Below are 12,977 nucleotides of genomic sequence, written 5' to 3' on the forward strand. Positions count from 1 at the left end.
CGCACGCATATAAGAATTACTACTGTCTATAATACGCGTACTACAAATTACTTTATCCTCAAAATAAAGATCATTTTTTTAAATATTGTTTAAAAAAACCTAAAATTAAACAAATATATTAAGTTAATTTTAAAAACTTCAGCAATTTGAAATTTATATTTTACAACTGATTAAAAAAGCAAATAATATAAAACTAGTGCAATATATAAAAAACAAGCACAAAAAAATTAGGTAGTTTTTCCGAATTATGCAAATATATCAAATAAAACGTTTTTTTTGTAAACTTACTTATAAAATAAAAATTGTTTTTAAAAAATTATACAAAAACTGTGCAAAAAAACAGTACAAAAAATAAACAATAACTTGTGTAATACAATTAGACCTGATTTATCAAAATAAAATATGAAAAAGTAAGATTAGTGCAAAATAATGTAAATTAAACTTGCATATAAGTGGAATCAACAACATTATATGATGGGAAAGTTAAGGTACAAAAAATAATCGTGGTAAAAAAAAGTTTTGGTGGCAATTATTAGTACATGCAATATAACTAAGTTAATATAAATCCACTGTGGCTATATGTGGTTTATGAGTGCATAATTTACATCATTCTATCCTGGATCATATCAGCTAATTCGTTATGATCTGCTCGTCTGAACCACTCTATGACATCCTCAACGGCAAAGTTCTTGTTCTTAGCCAAAGCTTTGTCTAACAGGAACTCAAAGAAGTCAAAAGCATTTCCTGTTAATTTCAATTTAAGTTTTTAAATCTGTGTAATTAGGGAATACAATGGGTAATAGGGGAAACCAAGCCGTAGTTAGGGGGTTTATAAATTAAACTAAAATATTGCTCTGATTTCAAGCTACACAATAAAGTTCCTGCTAATTAATCAGTTGATTGTTTGGGGACCAGAAGATTCAACTTCCAAAAAAAACGACAGAGAGTCGGCAACGAAATTCCTGTGTATAAAGTCAGCGTAAGACCATACTTTACCGATATTGTCTCTGACTCCCCGCCGTTTTTTTCCAGGACGAACCTCCTGCCGAATCTTTTCACTGCCGAAACATTCGGCAACCAATTAAAAAAGGTGGTTAAAAAACAATGCAAAATTACATCAAAAACACTTTAACAAACCAGCATTAGAAATTAAACTAAAGACATCAACTCTTACTCAAGAATGCTTCAACATGTCAGCAGTGGGAATCAATCCCATGATCTCTAGTATCCTTTAAGAATAAAAGAGATCATGCAGCCAATGATAAGACTTACCTTGATTGCTTTCATATTCACTCATTTCATGTTCCTCAACTCCAGTCCCCGATGTCCTAAAAATCTTCTTAACCTGATCGTAAGTGAAATCCTGTTTGTAATCCTTGCTTATGCTCTGAATGATCTCTTTTAATTTCTTTGATGATTCCACTAAAAATATAAACAACCATGTTAATAAACAGTCAATATTTAAAAGTTTATTTTATAATTGATATTTTATGTTTACAATGAATAAATTAATATGTTGAATACCCAAAAATATTTAAAAATGATTTATTACCCTTTTTCCCCCTACTGCCATACTTGCTGCAATCAGGCAATTAAAAATTAGCTTTATCTGTTTATGTAAACAATTAACAAATATCAAAATACAATAAAATGTTATTTTTTTAAAACTTACTTTTTCGTTTTCAAAACGGGATTTTAATTAGATTCTTAGTAGATAACTGGTAAAAATCTAAATAGTAATAAAATGTTTGACGTCACAATGGGTATAGAAAATAAACTTGAACTTGTAATGTTTCCAAAAAATTATTGCAAATAATAATATTTTTTTGTAATAAACTTTGTCCTCTATTTAAAAAAATTCGTCAACTCAAGCTAATTAACCAAAATTCATTTTTTGTTGTGTTAATTAATTAATATCGATACAGTTGCGACTATTTGAAATTTCGTGACTTTCATAAACTAAATTCGTGACTTCGAGAGGCCGCAAACATGCTACAACAACTGTTGCTTTTTATTCGATCTCCCAGACTGCCAGAGTGAGGTTATAGTTGCTTTCTGTGGAGTAAACAAACACAAACGAAACGACAACTTATTCTAAACTCAACTAATGTCCCGAAGTTCGTCATCATTAGCTTGCAACAAATCCTTATTTTCATCAGGGAAATCGAGCAAATCTAACGCACAGAACAGCGAGGATAACACCAACAACCAAATACAACATACTCTCCATATTCAGTGCGAGGTCGCGCAAGTTAAAAACGAAATCTTAAACGCACAGCACGAGAACAGGGTCACAGAACTTAAAGATCTACTTCAAACTTTAGAGGAGGATAACTGGAAATATAAAAATATCGACCAATTAATCGGGCTCTCATAATGAAAGAGGATAAAGTTAATTTATCGCGACAAATGACAGCGGATGAGATCATTAAACAACTGCCCGATGATTTTATTAAGTTGAAAAAATACAAGAACTTGACGGGGCCACCGAGTTTGGACGATTACACCCCGTTACCCATGAAAAAAAGGGAATCGTTTGGTAAAGCAGTGGTGCGTAATGTAAAACGAAACCCCCTAATTCCACTTGGGTTATGTGGGGTCGTTTATTTCCTAGGTAACGGGTTGCGACAAATGTATTTGAACAAACCCCGGGAGTCCCAGAGAATGATGCGGGGTCGTGTGTTGTCACAGGGGTTTGTAATCGTTGTCATGACGATAGGAATGGGGATCGAGTTGTGGAACAAAAATAAAGTTAACAAATCCGGGACTTCTTCTTAATTAATTAATTTTTTAATTGTTTTGTTCAATTTTTTTCTGGTGTTTTTGTTTATGTGTTTAATGAATTAAAAGCAATCAAAATAAATTTTATTATTATTCAATGCTATTTAAGGTAACCGACAGAGTTTTAACCAATATAAGGTAAACAATTAACCCAAAACTTTTAAATAAAAACAGGAATTCTAGAAAGACTTTCAAAAAATAAACAGCATTTATGTCAACCACAAACTTTAACAAACTAAATAACGACCAAATCATTAAATTTTACCTTGAAATTTGTTTCTTGTCCATCTCGGTGGTAAATCTTTCTAGTTGAATAAAAAAGTTTTACACAATAACCTAAACTTTTGTTTACAAACCTGAAACAACAAAACACGTTTAATTAATTTATTAAAACGACCATGAAATAATATTATGAATAAAAAAATTAAAATTCTTTGAAGTAAATGATAAATTGCATAAAAAAACTTGCTATAAAATGATTAAAACAAAAAGTGTCATTTAGTGTAAACATAGCACCAACATAAAGTAAGTGCAAATACAGAATTTATCACTTACAAAATTTGATTAAAAAAGTTAAAAATTGATCATAATTACAAAATGTTTAATTGCATTAAATCCAATTACATTGGAATTACAAAGGTGTACATTGAACTTAAAAGCACAGAAAAGTAATCAAACAATAAATGCACTTATAATAATTTGGAATAAAACATACTTAGCAAATTAACTTTACTAGTATAACAATTTAAAGTACTATTTAGTATAGTATACATAAAAACATTTCATAATTTATTTTGCATTAAAAGCCTCATTTGATTGAAAAAAAGTTTACCCACCAACGTGGGAGTGTAAGTGGATAATTATTTTTGTATTTTCACACTTCTAATGATTATTTTTTTTATTTTGTTAGTTGTCTATTAAATACAATATAATGTCCAACTTGATTTATAGATATAGATACAAAAAGCTTTTATTTCTGGCAACATGTTTCTTCAATTACTTCCACCAAATTTATTTCACCAGCTTTTGTAAACCAACCGACGATCTCCTCAAAAGTGATTTTGGGACGTTGTTTTCGAGTTTTTTCCAGAAGCTTCACTAAATATTCTTTTATACTCCGAGTAGATTCTTAAAGCGTTAAAAAAAGTTTTAATATAATTAGATGCATGTCATTACTTAGTAAATTTACTAGTTAACTCAAAAATGCTAAGTTTGAGCTACAATCAAAAATTAAGTAAATATTAATTATAAGGTTTAAAACAAAAGAACATTTTCTAGCAAAAATATTTCCATTACCTTCAATTTCAGTAAGTGCAAATTCTTTTAAACCTTCCCTAAAAACCGCTTTAGCATCCTCTTTAGTAAAACTATGGTTGTACTTTAATCCCATGTCCTTCGAAAAAAAGATCCTCAATCGATCAACTACATAACAAAAATTGTCAGAAGAAATAAAAAAATTTTGAAAAAAATTATTATTACATTTACTCACGTTTTTCCTCATTTGTTAAACTTGTCTTTGGACTCGGAAGTTTTAAACTTTCAGAATAAGGAGCCATCATTGAGAAAGAGTCATCTTTGGTTTTTATGCTTTCTGGTGCAGCTATAATTGTGAAGTAGAAACAATTTTTACTATATTTGCAACTCTATTTCAATTAATTGACAATACAGCGTTATTATAAAATTTTATGAATATGTTTTTTATCAATTTTACCTTGGGCTACAGGTAATGATGTTTTACTAATTTCATTGGTTTTATGATGTTCTCCTGCACTGTTAGAGTCTGCAAGGCCAGAAGTAGAACACTCTTCTTCAATAATTTGGGATAATCTCCAGTTAACTTTTTTAAACCAACCGACGATCTCCTCAAATCGAATGTCGGGTCGTTGTTTTTGAGTTTCTTTCAGAAGATCCACCAAATATTCCGTTGTTTCTTCTAAAATATATTTGTAACAAAATATTAAAACCACTTTATATCAGTAACATTATAGTGACCCAGTTCTAACAAGTATAAAGTTTTAGACTCAGTTATAAATAGACGAAACTAACTTGTGTCATGTTGAGCGAGTGTCATAGCAGGTAGCTTACCAAGTCGGAAAACTTTTTTGGCATCATTATTTGTAAACGGTATGTCACATTGTATTATTCCCAACGAGAAAAATAGTTTAAGTCGATCAACTAAATAAAAAATATTAGAATTTTACTAAACAAGCGAGCAGAAAGTATCAATATATCACAACTACTTACGTTTTTCGGTGTTTTCAGCAGTTGTTGCCTTTTTTTCCACTTTTAATATTGGCTCTGGCTTGCCGTAACTAAATAAAATCAATTTGGTGAAGAATTATTTTAAAAACATCAATTTTACCACAAAGTTAAACAAATTAAATATCACAAAAATTATTAAATTTTACCTGGGTCTTTGCTTCTCGTCCATCTTGGCAGTAAAGCTTTTCAAGTTGAGTAAAAATGTCAAAATTAACTTTTAATTAAATAAAAAATCTAAAAACAACAAACACACATTAAAAGATTTTTAAAACTGACAATAAAATATTATTAGAAATAAAAAAAAAAAAATTTTAATCTATTGAAGTAATAATAGCTTGCATAAAAAAGACAAAGCACCAACATAAAATAAGTGCAAATACAGCATTCATCACTTAAAAAATTTCATTAAAAAGTTAAAAATTGATCATAATTACAAAAGGTCTAATTGCATTAAAATCCAATCTGATTGGAATGACAAAGGTGTAAGTTGAACTTAAAGGCACAGAAAAGTAATCAAACAATAAATGCACTTATAATAATTTGGAATAAAACAAATAATTTGAGCCTTAGTAGCATAACAAAGTACCATCTAATAGAGTGTACATAGTAACAATACAGTAATTATTTTGCTTTAGAAGCCTCATGTAATTGATAAAAAAGTTGAAATGTAATTGATAAAAAAGTTGAAATGTAATTGATAAAAAAGTTGAAATGCAATTGATAAAAAAGTTGAAATGTAATTGATAAAAAGTTCTAGTTTGAAAATCTAATTTGTAGTTTCTTATTCCCAACCAACTATGGAGTACGGAAGGATAATTGTTCAGCTGGCAAATTGTTCAGCTGGCAGCTGGCATCGGTCATCTCTCCCATTTTCTTATAAAGTTGTCTTTTAAATGCAATATAAAGTTCAACTTGTCATTTAAACCTAAAATCACCCTTAAAACTTAACCTTTGGAGCACTCTTCTTCAATAAGTTGGGATAATATAAAGTCAACTTCTTTAAACCAACCGACGATCTCCTTAAATGGAATGTCGGGTCGTTTTTTTCGAGTTTCTTCCAGAAGATTAACCAAATATTCAGTTGTTTCTTCTAAAATATATTTTTTTTAAATATTTAACAGATCATTAAAACTACTTAATATCAGTAACATTATAGCGACCCAGCTCTAAAAAGTATAAAATTTTAAACTTAGTTATAAATAAACAAAACTTACTTGTGTCACTTTTATTAAGTTCCATAGCAGTTAGGCCACCAAGTCGGAAAACTTTTTTGGCGTGGACATTCTTAAAACTTCCATCATGTTTCAATATACCCAATGAAAAGAATTGTTTTAATTTCTCAACTAAGAATAATATAATTTTGCTAATTAAAAGGCCAACATTTTCAGAATTTAAGCAAACTTAAATAATAATTTTTGAAAAAAAGATCGTTATTTTAACACTACTCACGTTTTTTGTCGTTTTCTATTTTGTTGAACTTTTTTTCACTTTCCTTTTCACTAGATTGTGATTCTTTCTTTAACAAAGACTTCGGTACTGAAGCACCAGGCACTGCAGCTGTTGATAAAACTTGGTCACAGGGTGTTGTTGAAGGGTCATTAATGGTTTTTATACTCCTAGGTTGTGCAGATTTATCTGATAATTTAAAATATAATTTACTACATTTGCAACTACATTTAAATTAATAGACAAATCAACATTATTATAACATCTTCTTACGTTTTTTAAAGTTTTCTTCTTCTGATGAACTTTGCTCATCTCCCAAAAGTTTAGAAGTTTCAGAACAATCTTCTTCATTCCGTGAAGTAGTTGCATATTTTGAAGTTGGAGGTTTATATTCATTATCAAGTGGTTGGGCACCACCTCTGGTGTTTCCAGTGGTTGTACTGAGTTCTAGTGATTCAGTTTTACCATCATCTGGTTTTATATCTAGTTGCTCATTTTCAGGTTGTTTTATTTCATCTTTAAAATTAGATAAATTTTAATTTCACAAATTTTTTTATGTTTTTTATTGAATTTACCTTCGGTTAGAGGAAGATCTACAGTTAAAGAAGATTCACTATACTTTAAGGTTTTATGATGTTCTCCTGCACTGCCAGAGCCTGCAGGGCCAGACGTAGAACACTTATTAGGACCATTAGTAGGGTTGGCATCACCGTTATGATCACCATTAGGTCCTACACGAGTGTTACCTTCTGGAGCACTAGTAGAACTAGTTTGTACGTTTCTACAGGAAAAAAATATGATGCAAGAAAAATAAAATAATTTATTTCACAAACCATATTTAAGGTGATTACCGTTCTTGCTCATTTTGACTTGCTGAATTATTTTCAACTGGCACGTTGGCTTCTGGTAATCTTAAATTTACAGTCAGTCGCTCTCTTAAAAAGAAAATGAATTTAAAAATGTTAATACTTAGGATGAATTACTTAAAGGTTAAATTGTAAAAGTCAATAACATTATTGTTGTGCCATTATTTGGTTTACAAACATTCGAGTTAAAATATTTTATAAAAGATCTGTTGTAAAACACGAAATTATATTTCTTACCCTCGATTTAAATTTGGAATAAGTGGTTCTCGTTCACCCTCGTTTTCTTCATCATCATCTTGTGGTGGTTGTGGGCTACACAAGTATTTTAATAATAATTAAAAAAATAAAACTTATATTTATGATTTTAATCTCGGAAACCCAAAAGTTATTCTTGTTACAAATGTTGGGTTCTATACAATTATTAAACATTTTAAATAAAAATGTTGACAAAAAGTTAAAACTCCTTACGAATCAGGAGGTTGATCTGGATCTGGTGGCTGCATATTAGCTCCCTCACCACCTCCTGCAGCTTCTTCTCCATATAGTGCATGCTGTACCCTTAAAAACAGAATATATCTGTTTAAAACCTAAACAATGTTAAAAATTATGTTTTCAAAAAATTTAAAAAAATAGAAAAAAAAACATTATTCACAAATAAAATAAACAAATATAGGAGCAGCAATAACAAAATATATTTTAATGAAACCTAATTATGGAACCATACACCACTTAAAAAATTAAAACTGTAAAGTTTAATGAACATTTTACAATTGAATAAGATTGTTGCACAAAAGTAGAATTTTATATTTTACCCATTAGGAATTGGATTTCGGTTTAGTGGTTCAGTAGGTACTGGTGAGACTGCAGGTACTGGTGAGACTGCAGGTACTGGTGAGACTACAGGTACTGGTGAGACTGTCTCTTGTGATTCCCTTAAAAACAAAATACATTTATTTAAAAAAAAACTTTAAACAAAATACATACAACGAGAATAATAAACAATCGCACTTACAAAAACACATTTAGTAAAGAAATAATTATAAATAAACTTACCTAAAACAACACAGTTTATGTTTTTTGCAATAAACACCAACAACGCCAACAACCAGAAGAACGATGATTACTATGATTATCCACAACCAAGATACCTCACCAGATGATGGTTCATTGACTGACACACCAGTTGGAGCAGGGGTGGTTGCTATAGTTGTGTCTGTAACAACAGTGGTTGTAGTTGTTGTTGTAGATTGGGTTGGATCTGAAGGTCTAAATACACAGTGTTAATCAAAAAGTCAATCTATCACATTGACTATTACAGTGTGGCAGATTTGTTATTGAACTTTCAAAGCTGGATTTGATTCTAACCAGACCTTATAACTAGGTGCAGATGTTCATCTTGTTTAGGATAACAATTAAAAAACTAAATCAAATATAATTAAAATGTGATAACAACAAAGTATTTAAATAAAAACACCATATTAACCAATAAACACCAATAACTGGTTCTTACTTGTTGGATGGTAAACATGTTTGGGTTGCAGAGACATCTGGTGCATAGGTCCCTTTATTGCACCATTCACATCTGGTGTCAGTGGTGCTGGTACCTAGTTGCACCACTCCATGGTACTGGTCACATTTTGTATGGTCCACACAGGAACCAGAAGGAACCTGACTGGTGTCGTTAAAAGTACCAGCTTCACATTCACATCTAAAAGTTTTTAAAAATTATTAAATTATAACTTCATTGCAATAGAAAAAAATTAAATTAAATTTAGAAATAAAACAAAAACTTATATTTATGTTCAGTAAATATTAAATAAAAAATCAATATCAAAAACCAAGTGATCTAAAATCTTATATTTTCTATTTGTCAATCAAAAAAGTGTAAACATTCAGTTGCGTAATTGAAATATTTACTTAATTGACACCACATTAACTTGCGCTAAACACCTATTTTTAGTTACATTGTAATATTGTAAAACATAGTGTTTACCAAAACCATTTATAGTAATTAGTGATTAATATTTCACCATAAATTTGATGTAAACATTGGACTTTAACGAATTATTTGCTTTTTACGCAGTAAGAAAACAAACTAATTAACCTTATAAATTACGTAATAATTTTGGTATAACACCCAACTAATTAACAATATTAATTATATAAAAACGGGGGATGTTAAGTGACTAAAACACCAACTAATATATCACACTCCATTTTAAAATTTAAAAACTTCCTAAATGGCAAAAGACAAGTCCGGACACGCCCAATAAAATTAGAAACTTATGACAAAAAAAAACAAAATAGACCTTTTCAACCATTATATAAAGGTCTTATTAATTTGCCATCAGAAAGCTGACTAAATTGATTAAAAAGCAACCGACAAGGCTCTTACTAAACTGCTGTACTATATATACTAATAAATTAAACTATTTGGCAATACTAAAATTTAAAACACTCATAACCTAAAATTAAACAAATTAAAACTGAATAAAAGTGACAACAAGCTAAATTAATGGTAAACCAACCTCGCATTAGTTTGGCGATCTCCTTGTATTCTAATTTGTCGTGCTGCGCAAGTTGAAATTGCTTTTTTACACTTCTGATAGTAATGTCGTTCCTCGTCCATGTAATATTGGTTGTTTGGATCATTTCCATCGAATATACACTGGGTACACTTTGTGCTGTCCTTCTCCTGATATGTATCCTCAAACTCTGGGCTAAAAAAGTTGCATGTTTATAATTAAGTCTGATGATGAAACAACAAGTCCTAGGTTTGATTGCTATTATATCATTGTTGTCATATTTATTTGTATATATCTTTATCCTCAATGTGGGAAGGTCAAATGCTCGACCTAAACATGGAGTAACATCAGTTACTCTGACCCAGTCTCGAGTTGCCTGTGGCAGTTTGGAATATTATAGATTATATTTGCCCGATAACTATGCTGCTGATTAGGTCTTGGCTCACAAGAGTTAGAACATTTATAGTGCCTTACTAAAGGAGACTACAGCATAAGAGCAGTGGGGATTGAACCCACGACCTAATGTGGTGTAGCAAGTGTTCTTACTACCACACCACGCTGCCGGTAACATCTTAAATATCTGTTAAAAAGAGGCAAGTGGTACTTGATTTTGGTGAGTTTAAAATTAGTTGACAAATAATTAAAAAAGCCATATTAAAACCTTAATAATAATAATAAACTGAAGGTTTCTACAAAACTTATCAAACCCTAATCAATTAAACCAAATTAAACGATGATTTGGAACAGTCGGGCATTATTAGAAGAAAAAACAACATGTTGTGAAACACTAAATCTTTTTGTCAATAGAGAGTTTAAACAGCCCATAAAAGAAGTAACTGAACACTGCCATAAATAAAACTGTCCGCCATAAATTAATTAAAGTAAAACTTGTTGTTATTATTGCCTTATTATTATTAAGAAAACATTTTAATTGCTTTCTTGTTTATAAGAACTTGATAGGCCAGAAAAATAGATTTGTTTTTAATTGACTAAACTTTTACATTTATAAACAAAATCCATTACAATAACAATTTCTTAAACAATTATCTTCATGCACGAGACAAACTTTTTTAACTACTTAACCGCCAGCAAAGTGTAATGGTCAGAGCCCTTGACTTGTGTTTGATCAAAACTGTTTTTATGCTGTAACGCCATTGAGTAAAGCGCTATAAACGATATAAACTTCTACTGAGCCAACACTTAATCAGGAGCATAATTATCGGGCAATTATAATCTATCTAATGACTGTTGTTTTTTTTTACAATTTAAAATATAAATCATAAAACAATTAACAAACCTGCAAGGCTCTTCCACGCATTCACCAATGTTGCAGGTGCAACAAGTTCGGTTATTTGCCCACGGAAACTCCTCTAGCTTGTGCTTAACATGGTTGGGGTCTGTTGGAACATGGGGGCAGGGGTCAGGTTGTTGGCCTCTATTATCTGAGCTCTTACATATGTTGGGTGTAATCTAAACAAACAGATAACATTAAAAACCTGAATCTGTCAGTCTGTTGTAGAAGTTTATAGCAAAACATTATCGTAAACAAAGCGCTTATTTATTTATACAAAATTATACCACTTGAACTTTACCATAACTAGGTAATTAGAGATATGAGGTTGGGTTTTTAGGTAACCAGACACTTCGGCCCCCGGACACTTCGGCCAAAATTTTTTTTTTCAAAACAGCGGGGATTTTGCATTTTAATTACCGCGAAAAATATTATTTTCGCGTAGTTATATACAGTTTTTAAGACAGTATTTGAAACAAAATAAGCAGTAAATTAATATTTTTTTTTATTAATAATGTGCAAGAACATGTTATCTTTCTTTTGGCGTGTCAATTTTTTAATTTTACAAACTAAAACCTATAAAAAACTAATTTTGAAAGCGCGCGCTTTTAGGTGACACAAGACGATGCATAATGATATCTCGCATTTTGCCAAATAGTGCCGCCTTTCCAAACAATATTTGAAGAAAATAGAGCGTTAATTTTTCATTTTTTACACTAAGGATTATGCATAAATATGTTATCTTTCTTTTCCCAAGTCAATTTTTTAATTTTACAAACTAACCCCTATAAAAAACTAATTTTAAAAGCGCGCGCTTTCAAAATTAGTTTTTTATAGGTTTTAGTTTGTAAAATTAAAAAATTGACACGCCAAAAGAAAGATAACATGTTCTTGCACATTATTATTAAAAAAAATTATTAATTTACTGCTTATTTTGTTTCAAATACTGTCTAAAAAACTGTATATAACTACGCGAAAATAAAATTTCTCGCGGTAACTAAAATGCAAAATCCCCGCTGTTTTAAAAAAAAAATTTGGCCGAAGTGTCTTGGCCGAAGTGTCCAGGGGCCGAAGTGTCTGGCATTCGGGTTTTTATATAAACCATCTGAAAACTACTAGACCCAAAAAATTACAATACGTATATTAAAATTCAGATCTCTATTAACGTCAAACGAGTTATACTAAAATAAATGCGGAAAGGGCGGAATTTACAAGGGAAGATTAGGGTGAGGTTATAAAATTCTGCCCTTTGTGCATTTATAAACTTGGCGGACGATGCTAATAAAGTTCCAAAAATTTACCAAAAACTAAGTTTTAAAGATGCTAACCCAGGAAATAATAGCAAACTAATAACTTCCTGGATTACTTGCCCATTTGTCTTTTATTTAAATACAATTTGATAACATTCACAACCTGATTAATCTGTTAAACTTCAAGTTATACTTACAAGTATTAAAAGCAAGCACATCAAAGTTAATTCCGATAACTTCATTGTTAGATTGTTGACAAATAAATATTTAAGTATTGGCCAATAACAGAATAAACCTTCACATTTCTTATAAACTACCACAATATTGAAAACCTACGATAACAAAAACACGGCTGTTAAACAATAATTATAAAATATCTCAACCGCTTTGTACTAGCTGACTAGAAAGTGGAAACATTTCGACATTTTGTTCATCAAGCAAGACCTAAACAAGAGTCGTAACTAAAAAAGAATTCAACCAACTACATCGCACCAAATCAATTTTTACATTTTAATTTTATTATTATTCCAAACAATTTATATATAACATAGTTTAA

At 30.2% G+C, this 12,977-nt stretch overlaps 3 protein-coding genes and 1 long non-coding RNA gene across 5 annotated transcripts; 1 reads left to right on the forward strand and 3 right to left on the reverse strand.

Moving 5' to 3' along the window:
* Positions 1 to 145: 145 nt before the first annotated feature.
* Positions 146 to 2,233, reverse strand: LOC145754839 (uncharacterized). Its single transcript, XR_014284157.1, has 3 exons — positions 1,673 to 2,233; positions 1,273 to 1,422; positions 146 to 744 (listed from the first exon to the last, which is right to left on the reverse strand). It is a non-coding gene; the product is annotated as an uncharacterized LOC145754839 (long non-coding RNA).
* Positions 2,029 to 2,857, forward strand: LOC145754838 (HIG1 domain family member 2A, mitochondrial-like). Its single transcript, XM_082570974.1, has one exon. The coding sequence runs from the start codon at positions 2,377 to 2,379 to the stop codon at positions 2,776 to 2,778; it is 402 nt and encodes a 133-aa protein (XP_082427100.1). The 5' UTR covers positions 2,029 to 2,376; the 3' UTR covers positions 2,779 to 2,857.
* A 294-nt stretch (positions 2,858 to 3,151) lies between these two features.
* Positions 3,152 to 5,279, reverse strand: LOC145754967 (uncharacterized). Its single transcript, XM_082571148.1, has 7 exons — positions 5,190 to 5,279; positions 5,026 to 5,093; positions 4,828 to 4,956; positions 4,493 to 4,714; positions 4,271 to 4,381; positions 4,078 to 4,203; positions 3,152 to 3,909 (listed from the first exon to the last, which is right to left on the reverse strand). The coding sequence occupies exons 1-7, from the start codon at positions 5,210 to 5,212 to the stop codon at positions 3,752 to 3,754; spliced, it is 837 nt and encodes a 278-aa protein (XP_082427274.1). The 5' UTR covers positions 5,213 to 5,279; the 3' UTR covers positions 3,152 to 3,751.
* On the reverse strand, positions 5,277 to 12,761 carry LOC145754966 (uncharacterized). Of its 2 annotated transcripts, none has more exons than XM_082571146.1 (14): positions 12,619 to 12,761; positions 11,178 to 11,350; positions 9,884 to 10,075; positions 8,866 to 9,063; positions 8,409 to 8,621; positions 8,168 to 8,287; positions 7,824 to 7,913; positions 7,593 to 7,667; positions 7,341 to 7,424; positions 7,065 to 7,270; positions 6,763 to 7,005; positions 6,493 to 6,678; positions 6,258 to 6,386; positions 5,277 to 6,133 (listed from the first exon to the last, which is right to left on the reverse strand). In XM_082571146.1, exons 1-14 carry the CDS (start codon positions 12,661 to 12,663, stop codon positions 5,988 to 5,990), a joined length of 2,100 nt encoding a protein of 699 aa, XP_082427272.1. In that variant the 5' UTR covers positions 12,664 to 12,761; the 3' UTR covers positions 5,277 to 5,987. The 2 variants fall into 2 exon arrangements, with proteins under 2 accessions (XP_082427272.1, XP_082427273.1); XM_082571147.1 differs by having other exon boundaries at positions 5,993 to 6,133; positions 6,258 to 6,334.
* Between the last annotated feature and the right edge of the window lie 216 nt (positions 12,762 to 12,977).

The sequence above is a fragment of the Corella eumyota genome, chromosome 6, assembly GCF_963082875.1.
Source record: "Corella eumyota chromosome 6, kaCorEumy4.1, whole genome shotgun sequence".
Taxonomy (NCBI): Eukaryota; Metazoa; Chordata; class Ascidiacea; order Phlebobranchia; family Corellidae; genus Corella; species Corella eumyota.

Coding starts and splice junctions, on each gene's coding strand:
- LOC145754838 (XM_082570974.1), top strand. CDS start 2,377: ATGAAAGAGGATAAAGTTAATTTATCGCGACAAATGACAGCGGATGAG.
- LOC145754966 (XM_082571146.1), bottom strand. CDS start 12,663: ATGAAGTTATCGGAATTAACTTTGATGTGCTTGCTTTTAATACTT. Junction 9,064..9,883: donor GATCGCCAAACTAATGCGAG/GTTGGTTTACCA, acceptor AAAAACTTTTAG/ATGTGAATGTGAAGCTGGTA. Junction 7,914..8,167: donor CGAAATCCAATTCCTAATGG/GTAAAATATAAA, acceptor TCTGTTTTTAAG/GGTACAGCATGCACTATATG.
- LOC145754967 (XM_082571148.1), bottom strand. CDS start 5,212: ATGGACGAGAAGCAAAGACCCAG. Junction 4,957..5,025: donor TGCTGAAAACACCGAAAAAC/GTAAGTAGTTGT, acceptor TTTTTTATTTAG/TTGATCGACTTAAACTATTT. Junction 4,382..4,492: donor ATCATTACCTGTAGCCCAAG/GTAAAATTGATA, acceptor TCACAATTATAG/CTGCACCAGAAAGCATAAAA.